The 25,782-nt window shown below is 38.4% G+C and overlaps 1 protein-coding gene and 1 long non-coding RNA gene across 7 annotated transcripts in view; one reads left to right on the top strand and one right to left on the bottom strand.

Moving 5' to 3' along the window:
• The window catches only part of LOC109449098 (uncharacterized), a 133,723-nt gene that overhangs the window by 18,498 nt on the left and 89,443 nt on the right, over window positions 1-25,782 (top strand). The gene's annotated exons all lie outside the window — the stretch shown is intronic.
• Window positions 1,230-23,961, bottom strand: POPDC3 (popeye domain cAMP effector 3). Its single transcript, XM_019735001.2, has 4 exons — window positions 23,642-23,961; window positions 4,388-5,124; window positions 2,719-2,827; window positions 1,230-1,725 (listed from the first exon to the last, which is right to left on the bottom strand). The coding sequence occupies exons 2-4, from the start codon at window positions 4,870-4,872 to the stop codon at window positions 1,444-1,446; spliced, it is 876 nt and encodes a 291-aa protein (XP_019590560.2). The 5' UTR covers window positions 4,873-5,124; window positions 23,642-23,961; the 3' UTR covers window positions 1,230-1,443.

The following is a 25,782-nucleotide window of genomic DNA, read 5'->3' on the forward strand; positions in this document are numbered from 1 at the left end:
ATCACACTTAACGCTCATCTGCTCTTCCAAGTCCACTCCTGCCCCCCTTACTCCCAGTCTATTCTTGGCAGGCTAGCCAACATGATTCTATTAAAACAGAGGACAGACCACATCACTCTTCTACTTAAAACTCCCCAGTGGCTTCTGATCACTCTCAGAATAAAAGTCAAAGTCCTTACCATGACTTATTAGGCCCCACCTAATCGGTCCAAAATTCCCTTTGTCTTCTTCCCCAGCGCTCATTCTGCTTTAGCCATTTTTCTCTCAGGGCTTCCTTGACCACCCTATTAAATTGCAATGCCCCTTCCTCTGCACCTTCTCTGATTTATCTTTCTTTATGGCACTCTCTTTCTAACTCTAGGTTTTCCTGATTTATTTTATTATCTGTCTCCCTCACCTGCAGAATACGCGTGTAATCTCTATGAGGGATGAGATCTCCATCTGTTACCTGCTGTGTCCCCACCACGCAGGTCTGCCCTGGGGCCCCAGTAGATGCTCAGTACACATTTGTTAAATGTATGATGATATCTTTCCACCAAAGAACATGGACTACATGTAATCTTCAGAAAATCAGTTTCCCAAAGATAGAGATTGGATCTATAACTGAGGATCTGACTCTTTCTTAAGCTCTTCTTTATAAAGCTGAAGGACGGGCTGTAAGGCAGACTCCTGTATTTGTGTGGTGGGTGGAGCAGTCACTGAGTCCCTCCCTGTTCAGCCAAACCTCTCATGCTTGCCCTCTCCACTGAACAGGTGAAATTAAAATGCTGTGCAACATTTTCAGTATTTATTCTTTTTACTCAGTAATTATTATGCAGCTTTGTTTTCCATGAAATGCCTCTTTTAAAATATTATTATAAAGATTAAGCTGATGAATTATGTTTAGCAACAGAATAGTCTTCAAGTTTGGCATATTACCATCTCTTGCATTTATTCTACTTTCTGGTCATTAAATAACTTCACATTTAAAATAAATAATTGCTGCCCACCACAGTAATACCTCTTGCTTTTATCAGAGGTTGTAGCAAAAAGTGAATTCTAGAAACACTGATGTGGACATTAGCAATCCACTCTCCTGCTGAGAGTACTTACTGGCTGCTTCTAAAGAAGCAGTGCCTAACTCAATAGGGCAAGACAACAGATTTGAATAAATCTGAGGAAATACCTGAGAATGGCAAAATTTCATTCTCCCAATTCTGATGCAGAAAAGGACAAACTGCCCATAATCATTCATCCTCCCCTCCCGTTTATTCCAATAAGAAATACAGAAAAATTTATTCACAATGCAGAAGTTGAGATGAATAAAACAGCTGACAATGGTATCTTGCTTCTGAGTTCAATTTATAAAAATATCAGTGAGATCAATTTTCCGTATTTTGCTATTTCATTTGGGGAATGATGAAGAGAGTCTTTTTTATAACTATAAAACTTCAGACTTTGACGTCATTTGTCACAATACTGTCTGGAATTCCGAAAATGTTCTATCAGGGGTGATCTGGGCATTTCTGGACTTGACAGTTGATAGAAGTTGGGTAGCCGAATATCATAGTGGTATCTTTTTCCTATATATACCCTGTCATTCAAGGCATAGAGTTTATCTGCAATGTCACTGCCAATTAAAACTGAAAACAGGCGGGAGATGTAACGATGCTGAGCGAAGAGCAAATATAATTTCTTTCTCCTCCAAGACACATATCGACAATCAGTTTCTGCTGTGAGGGTTACCTAAAAAAAACATAAGAACTCATCTAAACAAAGATTAGGAAGCAAGAAAAGGCCTGCTACATTTTTTGTGCCCCAAATTTTAAATGATTTTCCCTTCTGCTTTTTCAGGTTAAAAAAGCCCACTGACCCACAATATATTGTAATAAAAGAAAGAGAAAATATAAAATTTATTACTATATAATTTATAATATGAATAATCACAACATTGTGCCCATCTCCAATCTATCTTTTCTAAGTGCAGTGATCTATGTTTTGCATTTTATTGAAGCAAGAGCTACTTGATAATAATAAAGTTGACTAATGTTAGAGAACTATTTCCAAGCCAATCCTGAAGACTGTGGTCAGTGAATCCTAATTCAGTTTCTATAGCACAAAATAGAATTTGTTTACTTATTCTGGATATGTATATGAATTTTTATACACACATGTACATTACATGTATTAACCACAGGAAAACAGTATACATAACAGATAGAAACTACAGAAATGATTTTCTTTCAAAACTACCAGACATGGCAGCAGAGTAGTGACAGGAAATTTAGCATTTTGTTGCTGGAAGACAACTGCAACCCATCAGCATTTTCAATTTTAAAAATCACTTATTTTGAAATAAGAGCTGATTTTTTCGTTCTTGGTGTTTTTCTAAACTGTCACAGTGGCAGTGTTTAACTTATAGTCAAATCTCAATTAATTACATCTTAATTCCCATATATGCAGTGAAGCAAAGGAAAATTTATGAATATTTCTCACAGACTCTTTTCTATAGTGTGTAATACCCATTCTTTTCCTTGTTGCTGGACCTATAAAATGACATTAATTAACAAGACTCAAATGACTTTGGGAAGTCAAACATGCCGCTAAAGTACATTCCAAAGTTAAATATAAACCATTCCTCTGTCAACTGCTGTTTTGTTTGTTTGTCTGATTTTAAACAAACATTGTTTATCTGTTTGGAAGAGGCAATGCTCCCTGTGTGTGCCAGTTATCCCTTACCTGAAAAATGCCTTCCTCTGTGGGCCTCAGAGAGTCCCATTCAGGAGAATCCAGGAACTGGAAGGGGAAAATGTAATGCAGAAATTCGCCATCAACTGTCACTCTGATCCTACCCAAACACAAAGAACAGCATTTATGAGGGAAGGGTAAATTGAGCACATAATTGGGGGGCGGGGAGGGAGTGGTATTTCAGATCTCTGATGACCTTCGTGGCTATTAAAATTATTAAATTAATTTTATAATTTAAAAATTAAAATATTAAATTCATACATTACAATAAGTGACAAATCTCCTGTAAGCTTCGTGTACTGATGTTCCTCACACAGTTAGGATTCTGGATTATTGGGCAAAATTCATCAGAAAATTCATCAAGCTGTACTTAGGTATGTGCACATGTATGCATGTATGTATGTATATTACACTTCAATAAAAAGTTTCAGTGCACTGTCAGATTTTAAATTAAGTAGGAGAACCTGAAGAACATAAAGTACCACTGTAAATAACTCTAAATATTTAACCTTTTAAAAAACATAATCACATTGTTTCCTCCCCAAAACTTTGTTTCAAAGTATGTATGTATGTGTGTGTGTGTGTATATATGTGTGTATATGAGTATGTGTGTGTGTGTGTGTATGTGTGTGTATGAAGTTGACCACTGAATAACACAGGTTTGAACTGTGTGGGTCTGTAAATATATTTTCTCTTTCTTGTGGTTTTTTCCATAACATTTTTTCTAGCTTACTTTATTGTAAGAATATAGTAAATAATACATATAACATAGAAAATATGTATTAATTGACTGTTTAAATGATCAGTAAGGCTATTAGTAAAGTTTCTGGGGAGTCAAAAGTTACACGTGGATTTTCGATGTGTGGGGTTGGTGTCCCTACCCCTGTGTTGTTCAAGGGTCAACTGTGTGTGTGTACAGAGGGTGTATATATATATATATATATATATATATATATATATATATATATATTTTAAGAAAGGAAAAAAACTATTAAAATTGTAATACTCAATATATACCAATAACAAAAGATGAATACAAGTCACGTTTGACTTCTGCAATTACAAGAGGCGCTCAAAGTGGTTACCATCAGCGTCCAGACACTTCCGATTATGGCAAACTACTGCTTGAGCAACGTTGACCAAAGTGTCCACTTGTATCCATATTTTTGGCACGTCTGGTGTATATATATATGTATATATATGTATATATATATATATATATGTATATATATAATGAGGTACACCCACCCCACTTCTATCTAGCTAATGGGCAATTGCTAGAAATTACTGAAAAAATTCATCATTATAAAATTTAATGTTCTCCACTACTTAAAAGAATTCCCTATATGAGTCTATTTAGAATACTTTGCATGCCAACATAAGTACTGTATTAATTCAAGCTGGCATCATCTTCTTGACTTTCAGTAATTTGCTTGAAAACACATAGCATACCCAGATAAACAAATTTATACATTTGATTTCTAAGAGGAAATATTAAGGCTCTAGATTATTTCCTGCTTCAGGTAAATAATACCATGTATCTAAATGCCTACATCCATGACTCATGTGTCAAGGACTTTTTCATGCCACCCAGGACTATGCTACCCTGAGACAGAAAATGTAGCAGAAAGAAAGACATGCAAGCACTAAGAGTACAAACCTTCCTGAAACAAGAAGAGAGAGTTTATCAATGGAAGTTTTCCCCTGCATAGCATAACAGTGCTCCTTTTCCAAAGTAACCACTTCAGAGCTCAGAGCAATCGTTCTGAAGACAGGCAAAGAGGTCCCCAGAGGCTGGAAAAGGGAGCTGTACAACAGCTGGAATTCCCGGGCAAAGGTTATACTGCGCACTTGATATGCAATATGAACAAACTGCATGAAGCAGATAACAAACAGTACAAAATTCCAGGAAAATATGTCAGCTGCACAGACATCTACCCAAGCCCAGACAGCAGAACAGAGAAAACCCAATCCCAGCAAACTGAAGACATAAAGGAGTCCGAAGAAGCCACTGCCACCCATGAAACCTACTACAAATAAAATACTGGCAAGATGATAAATAGCTCCTTCGGCCTCTTGCTTCCAGCTTGTACAGACTGGGTGTTCATCAACTAGATTCTTCCATAAACTCGAATTTCTTTCCATGGCTGCACTTCTGTCTGGTTCACTTTTCTGTTGACGTCAGATGATATCAAAGTGAGTAATTAAGTCCTTTGCTTTTCCATCATCAGAGTTTTGCTCCGTGCTCACAAAACCAGAGAAAGCCTGGACACTAGAGTCGTGGTGATTAATAGTTTGGTGTGTATGGATCTTGAAAAACTAAGAATCCCATGTGAGCTTCTTTAAGTTCATCTGGGCTCCTGATTTAGATCTAGTCCAGAGATATTTTGTGGTTTCCTGTGCAAGGAAAAAAAAGGATGTAATTAAATAAGGAGAATTGAGACATATATTTAATGAATCACTAGAATTATTCAAGCTGACCTCCTATTTCCTATGAAGTTGGAATATTTTAAGCACCAATGCTGTCAAGTGATAAATTTCTTATATATGAAAAGTATATTTTTAGAGATATGCTTATTAATAATAATAAATTTATGGAAATTTTATTATTTGTTAGGAATTAGCTAACTACATATTTTTCAAGGGAGCTAAGTTGTATATCATCAGCCAGACTCCATAACAGTAGTTCAGTGTACCTCAAAAGCACTTGGGACAGTGACTAAAAATGCAAATTCACAGATTGTTTCCAAGACACACTGAGTCAGAATCTCTGAGGGGGTGGGGCTAGGTGCTGGTATTTTGAACAAACTCTCCACATGATTTTGATGCATCAAGTCCACGGCCCTCTATGGCCCACCCTTTGAGAGATAAACTGCTTTACAAAATATTATTCACTCTTTACAGGTGAAGAATGTGATGCTCAGAGAGGCCAAGAAATTTATCCCAGGCCACACAGTGGTCGGTGGCAGAGGAGAACTTTAGCATTTGAGCCTGTATGCTAGATCCCATCATGTGGCTTCTCCTGGAAGAGGTTTTAAATGAGGCACGTTAAGGGGCCCTAATAAATAAACATAAGAAACACATAATTAGGAGTCAAATTTTAAGAGCACATAGTAGACTGTGAAAATGTAATGGCTTAGATCAAAATTATTTGAGAAATATAAATTCAGTTCTACTTTTTTGTATTAGAGGCTATTTCAGGTTAAAGGTTGCATCCATACAACTAAATAAATATTTAAAATCCTGCTACTTGCATATTTATTTACCAGATGGTCAAAAATGATACTGACTTGTTCCTCGGCACATATATTCTCTACCCTTTCAGCCAGATGGTAAAAATGCTAATATGTGATCTGAGTCGGTAGAGATTTAACCATGATGACAAAGCTGTAGGATATGTATCATTTACGAGGTTTCGTAATAAATGGGTTCAATGTGAGGTATTCCTTAGATTGATTTTTAAAGATCATAACAATATTCAAAACCCTTGAAATTGTGTGCTATATATAGGGTTATTTTTGAGATAGTTTATTTCCAGAACACCTGTTAATAAACTATCAAGTATCACAGATTTTGTTTCACTGAAAATAATATACACACAGACGTAAAAATGACTTAACTGATGATAAAAAAAAAAAAAAAAAAAAGGAACAGTGTAATCACCATCAGAGCTAAAACTGGAAATAAAGGAGCTGCTGTTGTTGAAGTTCCTGGTGTTTCACCTTGGATATGATTCTTTTCTCAGCAGGTAATGACTTTAAGAACTTTACCAAGTGAATCATTAAAAGAAGGGGGGAAAGTAACCTATAACTTACAGTGATATTGTTATTTTTTACTCAACTTGCTTTCAAATACATTTCAAACATTCTGCATCCCCCTAATTATATACCACCTTCCCCCAACACTAAGATGATGAGATTCAAGGCAGACCGGCACCCTGAACATGTTTAATTTCTCCTCTTTTAAACAAAACACAAAATTATATAGTGCTGGATATTCATAACAAATAAAAATTTCAAAAATATGAATAATGAGAACTGTGAAATACCAGACTGCAAATGTCAATCTCCCTGCTGTTTTACTTTTAAAACTAGGGCATTTTCAATTAATCACTTCCTCAAGATACCAATCATAGCTACTAACGCCAACGCCCAAAAGCACTGCTAGGAGAGCTCTCAACTTTGGTTTGAACTTCCTCAAAAATTTATAATCCTTGACAAAATGCTAAAATGATGCTAATGGGGAGAGACCACATAAAACGTGTGTGGGAATTCAGAAGTGAGCTTCTGGGAATCGTATCCCCTTAAAATCTTGGGGATATGTGGAGTCACCTACATTCCACGAATGAGACCCATTATGATTGTAAGAGGAACTGTGCTTCCGGTCCCTTCAGTCGGCTTCTGTTTCCATGAGCTGCTACCAAACGATCTTCTATCCTTGAAACTGTATCACTGCCCTGATGACATTACTCCACACCCAGCTTTTCTCCATTTGGCATGTTTTTATGCCGTCACCAAAATAGATGCACTTTATTAGTGGGAGAGGAAGAACTGACAGGGGCAGGTGATGAGCATGACTGCTCCTTTGGTATGTGCCAGCAGTGCTATATGAATGCTGAACGTGATTCACCAACCAGCTGCCTGTATGAAAGGCTTGTGGGCCTTAAGTCATGTTTGAGGGTAAATAAATCTAGAATGTCAAAGTGGCACCATAACATCTTAAGCAACAAAATTGATCTTCCCTGCAAAAGAAGTTAGCATACAGAGCTACAAATGATGGAGACAAACTTAAATGCAAATAAACACAGTAATTCCAAGCGCCCCGCCCCCGCCCCCAGCCTTTTCTCTTTCAATTGTCAGACCCTGAGTAGTAATAAAAGAATAAGGAATTATAAAGGAAAGTACAATGATGTTCAACGAACTGTGATATAAACTTGGTGGCAAACTGATTTAGATTAACTTAGAAATTGCATTGATCTGTTCAGAACCTGTACATTTATTATCTCATTGAATCACACTTCTTGCCATGAGGGAGGCAGAATCTAAATCATCATGCCCAGCTTACATGTGAGAAAAGCAGGGCACAAGATTGGTTAAGTCACTTGCTTCTTGTGAAAAAGGCAATAAGTCACCACAATGGGTGGAAGGTCAGGTCCCCCTATGCTTAGCTTCATGCCTCACTGGCAAGTAATGCCACCTTTCAAGGCCATGAATCCAGTATTAATGTGCTGGGAGACCAAAGAGGGATATTCTTCCAGGACTGGTTTGCCAGCAAAACAATACTCCCAACAGTGGATATTTAAGGCCTGCTATATCTGCTTGTACTGTTCAATCCATAATATTTAGAATACAGCCAGAGACATAGGTACAGAAAGCCACTCATGCAATAATGTGCTTTATTATTATTCAACATTGATTAATTTCTTCTCCTAGATTCTGAAATTCTTAAGGGACAAAGACAAATTTTTTTTGCATTTCTGACCCCTGGAACTCAATGAAAGTCGACTGACTACATTGCAGTAGAGGTGCAAGCACTCTATCTTCTCCATTCCCAGTCTCAATCCAATTTAATGGATGGTCTAACATCTCCTGTTCCTAGGGGAACAGAAGTGGGGAAGATTCCAACATCCAAGATAGTTCAGTACAAAGACACTGAGGCGTTGGAGCATCACTTATTTAAAATGTCTGGCACGACTCCAAATTCATAGGGGAATCGTTTTGTCTTCTTACAAACTTGCGCTCCTTAAGAGCCGTTGAATTCCTGATCTGATGAAAAACAACTTTGGGAGAAGTGACCTCAGAAACATGATGGCATGAACGGTGCTCCGTGATCTCTCCCCTTGAAGTTACAACAAACTGTACAGCTATAATTCAAAAGGATTCCCTACGTAACACACAAACACATCTGAGAGATTCACGCATCAGAAACATCTGCAGGTGGGCAAATAGGGGAGGAGGGAAAGGAGAAGTGCAGAGACGGAGCCGTGGGACTCGGCCCGGAGCTCCCTGCGTTCTGGGAGAGGAGAGGACTGAGACTGCAGGTGCGCCTTCTGATCACTAGCAGTCCTGCCTCAGTGATCAGCATGTAATATGGCTGAACCCAGCAATTGGGGGCAGGGACCTTGGGCAAAGACTGAACACACAAGTGCGACAACTGCAATCTAACCGCCCTCATTGCCAGGCAGAAAACAAAGCTACAGAGCTTGGCCACCTCCCTGCATCCTCCCAGCGTTAGCAGCAATCCCCAGAAAAAACCGTAGCACTGTCGGATTAAAGAGCAGAATATTTACAGCCCTGAGAACTGGAGAGACCGTTCCTGAGTGGTAGATGCACACTGTGGCTAATTCTAGCGACAAGGGAGGAGCTATAAGGGTGAGGCAGCTGTGGTCTGGCAGTTGCCTTACTTGGAGGAGAACAAAGCCACAAACACAGCAGCCACCTTTCCCAGACCACCCCACCCCCACCTTTGGTAGCTGATCTCAGCAGGGACATCCGGGGCTACTGAGGCACACAGTTCTGCATCTGGCTGTAGAGGCAGCACTGGGGTTTCAGGGGCTTAGATCCCCATCACCCACCATGTCCTCCCACAGGGGTGGTGCCCTGAGACTGAGGTGACTTGGTCACAGAGGAGACGCCCACCTCCCCAGAAAATCTCCTACCATGTGAGAAGCTGGAACAGGGCCAGAAAAAATAAAAAACTCCAGCGCTACCTACTGGAAAGCAAAAGAAAGACCTTTTATATCAACCTGCTGCAGAATTCACTCCCATTGATGCCTAGGAAGAGAAATAATCCATTAATTACCAGGAATAACCAAGGTAACAAGGCAGCTCAGAAGAAAATGAAAAATCTCCAGAAAATAAACTTAACGATGTGGAAATAAGTGACTTAAATGACAGATAATTCAAGACTGCAGTTCTGAAGAAACTTAACAAGATGCAAGGGAACTCAGATAGGCAGTTTAATGAACTCAGAAATAAAATCAACAAACAAAATGAATATTTTACCAAAGAGACAGCAATTTAAAAAAAGAACCAAATAGGAATTCTGGAGCTGAAGAACTCCATAAAAGCTGAAGAATGAAATAGTGAGCTTAGGAAATAAGAGCTGGCCAGATGGAGGAAAGAGTTAGTGATAGTGAAGATAGACATGACACAGATGAAAGAAAAGAGATACATGAGAGTTAAAAGAAATAAAAGAACTCTACAAGAACTGATTCCATCAGAAAGAGCAATATAAGAATGGGTATACCAGAAGGAGAAGGACGCAGAGCGTCTATTCAAATAAATAGTGGACGAGAACTTCCCAAACTTATGCAAAGAACTGCATTCTCGAATCCAAGAAGCAAACAGAAAACCTATTTACTTCAATCCTAATAGGCTTTCTCCAAGGAACATTATATTTAAGCTGTCAAACACTGATGACAAAGAATTCTCAAAGCAGCCAGGGAAAAGAAGACAGTAACCTACAACGGAAAGCCCATTAGAATATCATCAGATTTTTCAGCAGAATCTCTACAAGCTAAGAGGAAGTGAAATCAAATATTCAAACTAGTGAAAGAGAGAAATTACCAGCCAAGAATAATATATCCTGCAAAGTTATCCTGTAGCTATGAAGGAAGAATAAAGACCTTTCCAGACATACAGAAGCTGAGGGAATTTTCCACCACAAGGCCTGCACTACAGGAAACACTGAAGGAGGTTATTCTACCTGAGACAAAAAGACAAAAGGATACAAAACTATGAGTAAAATGACAAACAGACAGACAGGAGCAGGAAATGGCAACCCCTACACAGAATAGGATACTATACACTTAAACATAACATAAAGGGTAAAGAAAATAAAAAGAAAAAAAAAAGAAAAAGAGAAGAAGACAATTTGCTACTGCAACTCAAAAATGAATTCACAGCATACATAGGGATAATTTCTGACAACGAAAACATAAAAGGGGGGGGAGTAAAGATTTGAATTTGCAAAGTGAAACGGAGATAAGATGCATGCTGAAGAAAATGGACCACTGTATATATGAAACTTTTTTTCACATAATCTTAATGGTTACCACTCAAAAAATAAAAAATAAAAAAAAAATCCAGAACCGAGATACATAACATAAAAAAGAGGAAACAGAGGGGAAAAAATCATAGAATACCACCAAACTAAAATAACAGGCAGAAACACAAAGACAATGAAACAATGGATACACTGAGCTACCAGAAACAAAAGATAAAATGGCTATCGGAAATCCTCATGTATCAATAATCACCCTAAAAGTAAAGGGACTGAACTCACCAATAAAAAGGCACAGAGTAGTAGATTGGATCAAAAAACAAAACCCAACCATAATGCTGCCTGCAAGAGACACATCTCAGCTACAAGGACAAATACAGATTCAAAGTGAAAGGGTAGAAAATGATACTCCGAGCAAATGGCATCCAAAGAAAATGAAGTGTATCTATACTTATATCTGAAACAGACTTCAGGGTGAAAAAGGTAACAAGAAACAAAGATGGACATTTCATAATGATAAAGGGGATGATACAACAAGAAGACATAACATTTATCAATATATATGCTCTCAATCAGGGGGCACCGAAATGTATAAAGCAATGACTAACAGAACTAAAGGGAGAAACTGACCAAAACACTGTTATAGTAGGGGGCCTAAATACTCCATTGACAGCTATGGATATAGATCATCCAAACAGAAAATCAGTAAGGAAGTATCAGCTTAAATGACACATTAGACCAAATGGATATAATTGACATTTACAGAGCATTTCATCCTAGAACACAGCTGTACATTTTTTTCTAGTGCACATGGAAAATTCTCAAGGATAGACCATATTTTGGGACACAAAACTAGCCTCAGCAAATGTAAGAAGACCGAAATCATACCAAGCATATTCTCTGACCACAATGCTTTAAAATTGGATATCAACTGCAAAAAGAAAGTGGGAAAAACCACAAATACATGGAGATTAAACAACTACTAAAGAATGATTGAGTCAAAGAAGAAATAAAAAGAGAGACCAAAAGATACATAGAAACAAATGAGAATGAAATACATCACATCAAAAGTATTGGGATGCAGTGAAAGCAGTATTAGAGGGGACTGTATATCATTACAGACCTATTTCAAGAAAAAAGAAAAATCCCAAATAAACAACCTAACTTTACGTCTTAAAGAACTAGAAAAAGAATAACAAATGAATCCCAAAGTCAGCAGAAGGAAGGAAATAATAAAAATTAGAGCAGAATTAAATAGAGGACAAAAAGACAATATAAAAAATTAATGCAACAGAGAGCTGGTTCTTTGAAAAGATGAATAATATTGACAAACCCCTGACTAAGGAAAAAAGGGAAAAGACCCAAATAAACAAAATTAGTAATGAAAGAGGAGAAGTCATGATAGCTACCAGAGAAATACAAAGGATCATACAATAATACTATGAAGGACCATATGTCACCAAATTCCATAACCTAGAATGGACAAGTTCTTAGAAATATGTAACCTTCATAGACTGAATCACAAATAAGTGGAAAATCTAAATAGACTGATCAACAGTAAAGAAATTGAAACAATCATCCAAAACCTCTCCAAGAGCAAAAGTTTAGGACCAGATGGCTTCACTAATGAATTCTACCAAACATTCAAAAATGATATAATTCTTGTCCTCCTCAAATTCTTCCAAAAAATTGAAGAAGAGGCAATACTTCCTCACTCACTTTATGAGGCCAACATTACCCTGATACCAAAACCTGGTAAGGGTAACACAAAAAAAGAAAACTGTAGACCAACGTCTCTGGTGAAAACAGATGCAAAAATCCTAAACACAATACTAGCAAATAGAATACAACAATACATTAAAAAGATTATGCATCATGATCAAATGGGGTTCATCTCAGGGGCACAAGGATCAATACACAAATTTATCAATGTGATACATCATACAAACAAAGGATAAAAATCATGATCATGTTAATAGATGCAGAAAAAGCATTTGACAAGCTATAACATCCATTAATGATTAAAACACTTAATAATATGGGTATAGAAGGAAAGTACCTCAACATAATTAAGGCTGTATATGACATACCCTTAGCTAATATCATACTTATTGGTGAAAAACTGAAAGCTTTTCCTCTAAGATTATGAACCTTTCACCTCTGCTTTTCAACATAGTATTGGAAGTCCTAGCCAGAGCAATCAGGCAAAAGAAAGAAATAAAAGGCATCCAAATTGGAAACAAAGAAGTTAAATTGTCACTTTTTGCAGATGACATGATTCTTTATATAGAAAACCCTAAAGATGCCACCAAAAAAAAAAATTAGAAATAATAAATACAGTAAAATTGCAGGATACAAAATCAATGTATAAAAATCCATTGTGTTCTTATAGGCTAACAATGAAATTTCAGAAGAAACAACAAAAAAAATCCTTTTGCAATTGAAACAAAAATAATAAAATACCTAGGAATAAACTTAACAAAGGATGTGAAGGACCTATACACTGAAAAGTATAAAACATTATTAAAAGAAATTGAAGACACAAAGAAAAGGAAAGATATTCCATGTTCATGGATTGGAAGAATCCATGTTAAAATGGCCATATTACCCAAAACGATATACAGATTTAATGCAATCCCCATCAAAATCCCAATGGCATTTTTAAAAAGAAATAGAACAAAAAATCATCAGATTTGTATGGAATCACAAAAAAACCCTGAATAGACAAAGCAATCTGAAGAAAAAAGAACAAGGATGGAGGTATCACACTCCCTGACTTCAATTTATACTATAAAGTGACAATAATCAAAACAGCATGGTATTGGCAGGAAAACAGACACACAGACCAATGGGCTAGAAATGAGAACCAATAAACAAACAGCATGTGTGTGTACATATATAGTATATATGTGTGTGTGTGTGTGTGTGTGTGTGTGTGTATAATTTTCAACAAAGGAGCCAAAAACATACAATGGAGAAAAGAAAGCCTCTTCAATAAGTGGTGCTTGGAAAATTGAAAAGCCACGTGCAAAAGAATGAGACTAGACTGCTATCTGTCACCATATACCAAAATTAACTCAAAATGGATCAAAGACCTAAACATAAGATCTGAAACAATAAATTGCATAGAAGAAAGCATAGGTACTAAACTTATGGACCTTGGGTTCAAAGAGGATTTTATGAATTTGACCTTGAAGGCAAGAGAAGTAGAAGCAAAAATAAATGAATGGGACTATATCAAACTAAAAAGTTTCTGCAGAGCAAAAGAAACCATCAACAAAACAAAGAGGCCTCCAACAGAATGGGAGAAGACATTTGCAAGCAACACCTCCTACAAGGGGATAAAATCCAAAATACATGAAGAACTCATCCAACTCACCACCAAAAAAACAAACAATCCAATTAAAAAATGGGCACAGGACCTGAACAGACACTTCTCCCAAGAAGACAAATGGCCAACATATATATAGAGATATTCCCATAAATATCTGTGTGTGTGTGTGTGTGTGTGTGTGTATACACACACACACACACACACACACACACAGATATTTATGGGAAAAAATGCTCAACTTCACTACCTATTAGGGAAATGTAAATCAAAACCACAACAAAATGTTACCTCACACCTGTTAGAATGGCTATTATCAAGACAAGTAATAACAAGTGTTGGAGAGGCTATGGAGAAAAAAGAACCCTCATACACTGCTGGTGGGAATGTAAATTGGTACCACCAGTACAGAAAACAGTATGGAGGTTCCTCAAAAAATAACAATAGAATTACCATATGACCCAGCAATCCCCCTTCTGGTCATCTATCCCAAAAATCTGAAAACATTTATCTGTAAAGATATATGTACTCTTATGTTCACTGCAGCATTATTCACAGAGGCCAAGACATGAAAACAACCAAAAAGTCCTTTGATAGATGATTGGATAAAGATTTGGTACATATATATAATGAATACTACCCAGCCATAAGAAAAGATAAAAGACTACCATTTGCTACAACATGGATGGATTTTAAGATTATCATGCTAAGTGAAATAAATCAGTCAGAAAAAGTCAAGAGCTATATGGCTTCACTCATATGTAGGATATAAAACTGAAAGCAACAAACAAGAAAAACAAACAAAATCTTCACAACAACCCTATGAGGAAGGAAGGTACTTCTATCTCCACCTTACAGGTGAAAAAATTGAAACTCAGAGAAAGTAAATAAATTGTTCAAGTTCACATTGCTAATATTGGAACTAAGATTCCATCCACGTCTGCCTAATTCTGAAGCTCACAGTCTAGACCACTTCATTTTGCTTCCACATTACCAGGTTTTAGAAAAATGTAGGCTTTAAGTTTCCTTCCTGCTACTTAAAGCAACTCAGGAATATTTATTCATCAGTGAAGCAGAGGTAATATCATCTATTCTGTCCACTTTAAAGGGTGCTGGAAGATACAAATGAGAACATATATACTGAAAATTCTTGACAAATTTTTAAATAACAGAAATAGCATCACTATACTTGTTGCTTGTATGTTACAGAGCTGAGCCATTCAGAAAATATAGTTTTTTAAAAATCTATCTTTCCTCCAGAATATTAAGTTGAAGACAGAATACAAATGGTCACTTTTGGCTGCTGTCCATCTTTAAGTTATAAATTCTAAGTTCACTCATTTCTGCAGGGGTGATTGATCACTGTTATTCTTCCCTACCTTGTGTCCTGACCTCCTGTTATTGATAGGTATAGACCCATAACCAACCCAGCCTTGAGTCTTCACTTTCCAATGGCCAAGAAGCCAGTTATTGGAAGCCACCAACAATCTTCTAAACCTCAGGTTAGTGTTTAGTGTTTCCCAGCAGGTGTGCTCAGATCACTTACATCAGAATCGCATGGGATCAAAGTTAAATGCCCGTGATCAGAGGGCTCTGATAGAAACGTAGAGTTGTGCCGTTCAGTATGGTAGCCATTAGCTACTATGGCTGTTGAGCATCTGAAATGTGGCTGGTCTGAACTAGATGTGTTGTACACAATGGATTTTGAAGCCTTAGTACGAAGATAAAGAATATGTCATCAATAATTTTTATGCTGATTGCATTTCAAATAATGTTTTAGAAATACTGGGTTAAAGAAAACATATTAAAGTTAATTTTAGCTATTTCTTCTTAATTTTTAATGTTCCTACTAGAAAATTTAAAATTGCATATGTGGTTTGAATTATATTTCTCTGGGATGGTACTGGTCTAGAGTCTTTCAAGTAAGAGAGAAAGATAAAATGAAAAGACTTGGCATGATGCTGTACAAACAGTGCATATGTATACATGTGTAAGTGTATAAATATGGAAGAATTATCTAAGATTAAGAACAGAGAGTTGATATAAATGTAAATGATATTGGTTACAACATTCATTTGTTACAGTCATTCAGATGTTACCCAAGGCGTAGATGTCACCCTCTGGTTTCTGCCTACGTAGGAGGCCAACCCCACTAAAGCTCTTGGTCTTTATCCTACCAAGGAAGGCACCACGTTTTTCCTTCTGCCTGAGGAGAATTCCATTGTCTCATGCAATTAAATTACATGAGCTCATGTTCTGATTTCATCTTCTGATGTCACCTCATGGAATACACTGGAACTGCTACACAGATAATCTCATACATATTGTACTGGAGATTGGATTGTGCTTTCTGGATTCCAGAGGGTCCACACCAGCCTTTGTTTTCATATAATACATTGGTCTCTTCATGAACCACGAGGCTCCTAGGCTGGAGTATGCCTTTGACCTTCCATTACAATGAGAGCTTGGCTTATCTTGAGACTTGAGGAAATTAGAGAACATGCCCACAGTCCATGCTGGACTCCTCTGATTCTCATGTCTCAGCTAAAGTTATATTTGATTATCCCCAGCCATATGTGATTTTTCGCTTTATCACATACTATGGTAGGCTGAATTCTAAGATGGCCCCCAAGATTGCTGGCCCGCTGATGCACACGCCCTGTAATTCCCTACCCTTGAGTGTGCACAGAACCGGTAAATGGCATGGGACAGATGCTGCCTTGATTAGGTAACATTATTATATGGCAAATGGTGCTGAAATAGCCACTCCTGGGATTATGTTAAACTAGGACTGGAGAGGGATTGGAAATTAGGGAGACATGTTCCTACTGACCTACTGAAAGCAAACACCATGTGTGAACTGCCTATGGGGGCCACAGGCAAGGAAGTGCAGGTTGTTTCTGAGAGCTAAAAAGTCCCCAACCAACAGTTACCAAGATAATGGGGACCCCTGTCCTCTAATTGCAAGATGCTAAATTCTGCCAACTATCTGAAAAGCTTGAAAGAGGACCCTGGACTCTAAATCAGGAGTACAGCCTGGCTGACACGTGGATTACAGGCTTGTGAGGCCCTGAGCAGACCCCCTGCAACCATTCCTGGGCTCCTGGCCCACAAAAACTATGAGATAGCGAATTTGTGTTATTTTAAGTGACTAAGTTGTGGTAATTTGTTACAAAGCAATAGAAAACGAATACATACACAACTATGAGTACTCACTATACATGTGGCTTTTCATTAACCTAATAATCTACATTTTATGATGGACTTGGACTATATATAGGTCTATGGAGCAGAAGATACTCGGTCCTCACTAGATTGAAACCAGGTAATTTAGGAGAGAATAGTTCTTCGTAGTATCTTGGAAGCAAGATATTATGAGGGGCCCTGGGAATTACATTTAAATTCACTGTGGTTCTCAACACCACTCTGTAGGTTTTCTTTTCAGTGGAGTCAGGTGACCCCAACACTGTTAACAATTTAGACACATGGGCAACTTCCAGAATAGTATGTCATTCATACACCAATCTCCAAAATTTCTGGAATACCATGTTTCCTTGGTTGACTTTGAGTACAGTCAGTTCTTTGTAAAACTGAGCCATACGTATAGGGCAAATACTTGTTATTTCAGACACATCCAGAGATTAACACTCCAAAGACAGCCCATAGAAACTCAAAACTAATAGCTCTGTAATTCTTCTAATTGTGTGACTCCACTAAATTCTGATCAGTTGAGCAATGGGAAATGAATACAGTATCTAGGTGCCATTTTGTTAATCCTCATGTACTGCTATGACTACTGCCACTGCTACTGCTAGTAGCATCTTAACGTTTGCTGAGCACTTACTATGTGCCAGGCAGATTTCTAAGAACCTTAGAATATTATGTCATTGAATCCTTACAACTTTTTTGAAGTAGGCAGTTTTATTGTCCCCATATTATAGATGAGCAAACTGAGGTATAGGGAAGTTAATAGGTTGCCTAAGGATACACAAACGATGGAGCCCAGATTCACCCACAGACAGGCAGATGCAAGTATCTGCTCTCTTAACCACCCTAACATACTGCGTCATGTACAGTTTGAATTGAAATTTTCTAGATTACTGAACAAATCTACAACATTCTTGCTTTCTCCCTTCAGTTCTAGATTCAATGAATTTAAATGTCCTCTTATGAAAGGACAATTTCATAAGGGGGCAACAGAGGGATAGGAGGGTGGGTCCTATGTTGAATCACTCGGTACCCTATAATTCTTTTTTTTTTTAATAGTTAGACATTTATCATTTATATCTCTCGCACAGTGACAGCCCCCCTCCCCTTTTCCACTATCCCGGTGACATCGCACACAGCCATTACATTTCCACTGCCTCTATTCCTAATGATGTACTCCTCTTCTTGTAACTATATATATATAAAATTGTAGTTGACATTCATTATTGTTCAGCTTCAGCTTCAGGTGTACAATGCAGTGATCAGGCATCTACATCTTCCCTGAGGTGGTCTTCCTAATGAGACAAGTGTCCATCGGATACCCTACAAAATCTTTACAACATTATTGATTACATTCCCCAAATTGATTTTCGTAACCCCATGGTAATCTTGTGGTTACTGACTGCTTTCTAATCCCTTCACCTTCCCCCTTATCTCCACCCCCACTCCCATTTAGCAACCCTCAGTTTTCCCTCTATGTCTCTGAGATTGTTTCTGATTAGTTCATTCATTTATTCTTTTCTTTAGATTCCACATATAAGTGAGATCATATGGTATTTGTCTTTCTCTGTCTGACTTATTTCACTTAACATAATGTTCTCTAGGTCCATCCATGTTGTTGCAAATGGTAAGATTTCTTTCTTTTTTATGGCTGCGTAATACTCCATTGTATAAATGTACCACAGTTTCTTAATCCAGTCATCTACTGATGGGCATTTTGGTTGTTTCCATGTCTCGGCTATTGTGTATAGTGCTGCAATAAACATAGGGGTGCATACATTTCTTTGAATTAGAGTTTTGGATTTCTCCAGATAGATACCAAGGAGTGGAATTGCTGGATCATAAGGTGTTCCATTTTCTTGATTTGAAGACACAACAGTAAACCTTTTCTTCTCAAGCTGGTCATTTGATTGCTTTAAACAATCCCATTCTCTGCTACAAGTTCTGACTTCTCCATATTCTGGAAATGGCCGAAGGGATAAGTAGGAAGCCATTTACTTTGGATCAGCTGCTATCATGTTGTGTAGTAAGTTCACCAGCGATTCCTGATGTGCGGTGCAAGTGAAGTGGATTCATGGATACATTAAACAGTCTTTTCTTGATGAGTCGAAGGGAGACACCTTCATTTCCCTCTCCTCCAAGTGACCTATATTCAGCAAATGAACTCACTTTTTCTATGTTTATTTTAGTTAAGGTTCTCATGTTCCTTCCTGGCAAACACATCTAAAAAGTTCATGTCTGCTAGCTAATTGACTATAATCTTTTCTTTATCATTTTTTTCTGGCTAAATAGCCAGGTGGACCACACAGCAGGGTCAGCGATGTTTGAAACCACCAAAGCAATCACTACCAGTGCTAAAAGGGGCATTCTGCAGGGTATGGTAGTTTCTTTCAAGGTGTTCGTGCAGAGATAGGTGCTTTCTCTTTGACTGAAAGAAAGATTGCTCACTGTTTGGTCCTCAAGCCACATACTTGACAATCTTTCATATCTTCTATTTTTTTCAGCCGTGCTGTTGTTGGCTTTGCAATACTTGAAGTTATTCCAGCCATAGACATTTATTTTGCAGTGTTGCCTGCAAAATCCACAATGTGGATTATTCCCTATTCCTGCTGCTCAGTAAATACCACATATTCTCTTTATTCTTTCAAGATGTTTGATTATCTCAAGGTTCTCTTCAGTATTGAAGCTTTCCTTTTGTATGCACTGTTTGGTATTTTTGAATCAAGATGCTTAGACATTTTTTTGATGTTAAATGAGTGTGTTTTTATATAGAAATGTTCACAAGTGCAAAAACATAGCAAAACACAATCTTGCAGGATAACGTGGTGAACCAAGGTAGCTGGGAGATGTTTGAGGTATGTGGGCTTGCTTTTTGTGTATGTCTACACGGCTCAGGTCAGCTGGTTGCAGTTTAATGTGTTCACCTGGTGTTTCTGCTGGGTAAATCATGAATAAGCAAGAGTAAAATTCACGTTATGCTCAAATTAGTCCCTAATATTTCAATTGCATTGGAATGATGCTTGTTTTCAAAACAAGCATTTTGGCACACTTGACTGTATCATTAACTTTCAAATGACCAGAAAAATATTAATTAATACATGTAGTAATTCAGTAAATCCCTGCCCTCATGGAACTTGCATTTTAGTGAAATTCAAATGTTGACACTATTACTATTAAGCCCAATTTCAAATTATGAGATCTATTTTAAATAGCTAAAAATACATCTTATATACTAATAAACGTAAGCTACTTAAAACTCATGTACAGTCAGTTGTTGCATACTAAGTTTTTTAAAAATCTACATATTAAAAGGCAGTCTAAGTTCCTCAAAATAACAATGCAAACAAGCTTGTTTTTCAGAATTTCCATCAAAGACCAAAAACAAACAAAGACACTTATCTGTGGCTCTGAAGTAGCACATTACATATTTTTGTGTCTGTATTCTTTTATTTGTATAACTGCAAAGAAAGATATACAGAACAATCCTCACTTAATGTTAAGGATAGTTATTTCTGGATGGTGGGATACTACTTTTTTTTTTGGCATCTATCTATATTATTTGCATTCTTAGTAATAATTTTTAAAAACAATAAGGTGAGTTTATATTAATTTGAAAATTTTCAAATACAAAAATTTCAAACACTATAATAAAAATCCATGAACACAACAACCAGAATTAACAAAAATCAACACTGTCACATTTTCAGATCTTTTTTATAATTAAAAAAATTCCACAAAAATTGAAGATCATCATGGATTGTTCTCCAGTTCCCTTCCTCACCTACCACTCCCTATATATAATTGTGTTTATCCTTTCAGTCCAAATAGAATAATTGTAAAAATTGCAATTTAAAATTAAATGCAACATTAAATGCATCTTAATGTTTTTTTTCAGATTTCACACTGAATTTTTTTTTCTGATGAACAATTTCAAACACATACAAAAACAGAGAAAATAGTATATAATAAATCCCCATATACTCATTACCCACATTCAACAATTATCAAGATTTTGCCACATGGTTTTGAAATTAAAAGTAAAAGCTGTAACCTATTATTCATCCCACAGTTAGTTCAGTCAATAAATAAACACCTAAGGAAGACAGGGAGAACTAAGATTAGCTGTGCTCTTATTATGTGCTAGGCACTAGTTCTCCCATGCACTGACCTATTTAGGAGTCTCAACAACTCTGCGACCTAAACAGTACTACCAGCATTGTTCGGAGTGGAAAATGAGTCTCAGAGAGATGAAGATTCCTCCATAGACTCAGCCAGTTGCTTGTCTTTCTAGAACTTAATTCCCCCTCCCCCAATTTCAGAGTGTGTGTGAGCGTCACTAGAGGGTATTCTGTTGAAGAACACAAAATGAGAAGGTCTCACTTTGGTCTGTGTGAATTAATATCTGAATTCTCTGGGTTGAAGGAGGACCCAGCATTACAATGGGGACTTTAAGTCAGCAACTTTTGGTTATTTAATTTAGAAAAGACCTGTCGTAACTTTTCACTTTAAAACATTTTCCTATAAACTACTTAGGTAACAGAAACATTTTTCCGTTTTCCTTTAAAAAAAATCTATTTACTGATTCAGTATACAAATTTTTATTTACTCTCTATAGCTCATCATCCCAGCTGACCAACAACCATAATTATAGAAAATGATTTTAATTGCCATTTGCAGGGTTGAAAATCTATCATGGATATTTTCTAAAGCAGTTTTGAAACTTCTTGCCTGCTATGTTGCTTATGTATTGTTATGCTCGTATACTACAGCAAGTTTCATAATCATTCTTGATCTTTCCTGGAGACAATCGCAAAATAAGCAGACGTGAATGCTCCAGTGTGTCAACCCTATTAGTCAGTGTTCTGGTAAGAAGCATGGCATTTTGGTTTCCCATGACACATTTTTATTTAATGCATAGAATGTCACCATTTAGAAGCTTTAGGATGCACCATGATTCAGCTATTTTGAGAAAGTAATGAGATTAAAGAAACTCAACTCTGACTCCCAGTGTATATGGATAAAATTTAAGTATGGTTAATGTCTTACTCTAGATTTCAATTAATATTAGTATCCCAGACTCTTAAAAAGACAAACATAGGTAGTCTCCTAGGGAAGGAAAGAGTCTTAAAGAGCACCTAGGATCAGCCAGACCTCTTCATTTTGCAAATGTGGAAAGAGATCCATTTTTTCTTTTTTTATATTTTGTTCCATGTAGTTCTTGTTTGGTTTTTTATTGCCACAGGTACAATACCAAGTTATTGTACTGTCATACCAAGGATATGTTTATGCAACAGTCCCTGGTAATAAAAATAACAGAAAATAGCCACCAAAACATAGTATGAACAGAGCAATAATTTTTTAAGGTTGCCATAAAACTCAATTGCAACGTGTAAGCTTGCAAATTCAAATTACCTAACTATAAGAGTTAGAGTAAAAAGTCAGGAAAGAAGATTGTCACATTCTAAAAGTTTAGTATCAAATTAAATTATGTTTAAAAATGGGTTTCTTATTCTACCTTTCTATTTATTATTTACAAATAGAAATTTTTCACTTTTTGCAAATGTGTCCTGGCTAAAACAATTTTTTTTTTTTTGCATAACCCTATTACTGCATTTTGATTCTATGCCTTTAATCTTTTCCTAAAATACAGACCCTTAATATGTATTATATCTCTGTAACTGGCCTTGGAGATGAGGTAATTTGGTGGTTTTCAAATTTCTTTCTTGTCTCCTCCTTGGCGGGGGGGGGGGGGGGGGGGGGGGGAAGCAGGGGAATCCCCAAATAGAGAAAAACAGGTCAGTGTGACCTGTGATGAGGCAACTTTCTCGTACCCCAAATCAGTGCCCCCAACCCTAGGCAGGCCCACTGCAGACGAGAAGGGACAGTAAATTCCCAGGCGTCGCACGACTTCCCAAGGTGAAACCCAAGACTGTCAGGGCCCCTTCGACAAGCTTTTCTCCCTCGGAAATCTGGCCTTTTTCTTTGGGTTCCACAGGTACCTGGGGCAGGAGTGGGGCCAACAGAATATCTGGGGGTAGATTCGCCCCTAGGGTGGATGACCCCCGTCCCCAGGGACCCGCGCGCACAGAGCCCGAAGCAGCGGACCCCTTAGTCAGTCGAGCTTCGAGTGGCACCGCTGGGACCCCAGCTTCGCAGTTGGCCTGAGCCGGGGTGGGAGCAGAGAGGTGGCGCGGACAGCGCGGAACACATGGCGGCGAAGCACAGGCGATCCCGGGGGCCGGAGGCCTCGCAGCCCCCAGCCCGTGCGCGGCCGGGCTAGAAACCCAAGTTGCCCCAAGCGCCGCGAGGTGCCAGGGTGCGGACAGCTCCGGGAAGGCGGCGTCCACGGGCTCCCCCGGCTGCCCTTCTTACCTTTCCTTCCCTGGCCCTGCGCAGAGCTCCGGCCTCGCGCCCGCAGAAGTTTCCCAGCCCAGTGCTGGGCCCCGCTGGCCGGCGCGGAAGCCCCCAGCGCCCGGCTCGCGCACTCCTTACTGCCCACCGGTCGGCGCCCGCCCTGGGCCGAGCGCTCGGCGACCGTAGCCAGCGCCAGAGCGGCGCAGCGGCGCGGGCGGGGGCCGGGCACGGACGCGCGCTCTGGGGCGCAACGGGTAGGGCGGGGACGGCGGCCACCGCGCTGGGTCCCGGCAGCCCCAGCCTCCAGGGAGCCAGCGGCGTGGCCACCGGGTTGCAGGACGATAAACCTAGCGGCCTCTACGGACAAAGTTTGCAAAGACCGGTTTCCCAAAGTGAACGCTGCTCACAGTTACAAAATAAACCTGTAGTAGGTATTATACTAGGCTGAGAGTGATGCAGTTGACTACTGGAATGAAAAGGCGATTGTATATCTCACTCCCTCCCACCTCCCCCCCCCCATACTATATAAACAAAATGAGATATATAATCAGAGTGATGGCGGTATTGGGGTGTATAGGAGAGAGAAGTTGATATCTTGATTCAAATCAATGAACATCTCAGAAAAGCAAATGTGTAAAGAGTGTTTGACAGTCACAGAAGGAAAAATTAAAAATGCAAATGATCAAAAGTTCACATCAGTAATAAGCCAAGTGCATGCAATTTAAGGCAAACATCAAATGCATTTTTTCCTCCTATGAAATTGGTGAGGTTTTGTTTTGTTTTGGGGATCAAGCTGTGCGGTGGTTTGCGAGGGACCAGTGAAACACACAATTTAAGGATTTCCATCTCCTCCCTTTTCTCGGCACCCTCACTTTCATTTTATATAACCATGTTCGTGACAATGATGCCGATGCCAGGAACAAACATTTATTGAGTAATCAATGTCTCTTTTGGTCCCCAGAACAACGGCAAAATTAATATAAATGGTAGAAGAAACCTCCTAAAAATACTCATATTCCTGCACCCCATATGTGTCTGGAAACCACTTGACCCCCTGGCCTTTGCTCTTACTCTTCATTCTAGAGATTTACTCTGAAATGTTAGAAATGCAGTTTGAAGTGGATCTAGTTCATGGTATATACATACTACTTAGAAATGTGGCTAGGGAAGCGAGGAGTCATGAGCTTTGATGTTAGATGTACTCTAGGTTTAAATTTTACTTTTTATTTAGGTTGTACATTACATACATTACAATTTTTAAAGGATTGTATTCACGGTTACTTTTAATTAAGAAACTCAGAAGCAACAAACATATGCTTGTGTGACCGACAGGCTCTACGGTGGCCGCATGATTTCCATCACCTCCTGGAGTTCACACCTTTGTGGAATCCCCTCCCCTTGAGTGCAGTTGGGATCTGTGGTGTGCTTGTAAACAAGAAATATAGCACAGGTGATGGATGTCACGCTTGTGATGACATTATGTTACAAAAGACTGTCTTGCTAGCAGCCAGTCTAGACTATCCTTTTGGGCTTGATGAAGTCAGTGGCCATGTTGGGGAAGTCCACCTGGCAAGGAGCTGTAGGTAGCCTCTAAGAGCTGAAAACAGCCTCCAGCTAACAGCCAGCAAGAAGCCAAGGCCCTCAGTCCTACAAACACGGGGAAATGAATTCTGTCAACCATCTAAGTGACTTTGGAAATGGATTCTTCCCCAGTCAAGCCTCCAGACGAGAATGCAGACCAGAGGACCCCTTAATTGCGGGTTTTTGAAACCTTAAGCAAAGGACCCGATTAAGCCGTGCCTGGACTCCTGACTCACCAAAATTGTGAGGTAATAAATGAGTGCTATTTTAAGTCAGTAAGTTGGTGGTAACTAATACAGCTTGTACGTGTTCAGTTGTTCATCATGTTAGTACATGCAGTATAGTCCCTTCTTTGATAAATTTTGTGTTAAATATTGCTGTCCTGTTGCATTCTGATTTTTCTCTTTCTTAATTCCTTCATGTACATGTCCCTGCCTTGATCGTCATTGCAGAGTCCCCATGAGACAAAAACTCTAATGGCATGGTGCCTGACAGATCAGCCCTAGGTGTAGGGCTTCCTGGGACTTCTAGCTGCATTTCTGCTTCAAAGATTGTGTGTCCGTGATCCAGAGCCTTCA

Source organism: Rhinolophus sinicus, linkage group LG05 (assembly GCF_036562045.2).
Source record: "Rhinolophus sinicus isolate RSC01 linkage group LG05, ASM3656204v1, whole genome shotgun sequence".
Classification (NCBI taxonomy): Eukaryota; Metazoa; Chordata; class Mammalia; order Chiroptera; family Rhinolophidae; genus Rhinolophus; species Rhinolophus sinicus.

Coding starts and splice junctions, on each gene's coding strand:
- POPDC3 (XM_019735001.2), bottom strand. CDS start 4,872: ATGGAAAGAAATTCGAGTTTATGGAAGAATCTAGTTGATGAACACCCA. Junction 2,828..4,387: donor TCTCTTCTTGTTTCAGGAAG/GTTTGTACTCTT, acceptor GTGTTTGGGTAG/GATCAGAGTGACAGTTGATG. Junction 1,726..2,718: donor CAGAGGAAGGCATTTTTCAG/GTAAGGGATAAC, acceptor TGTTTTTTTTAG/GTAACCCTCACAGCAGAAAC.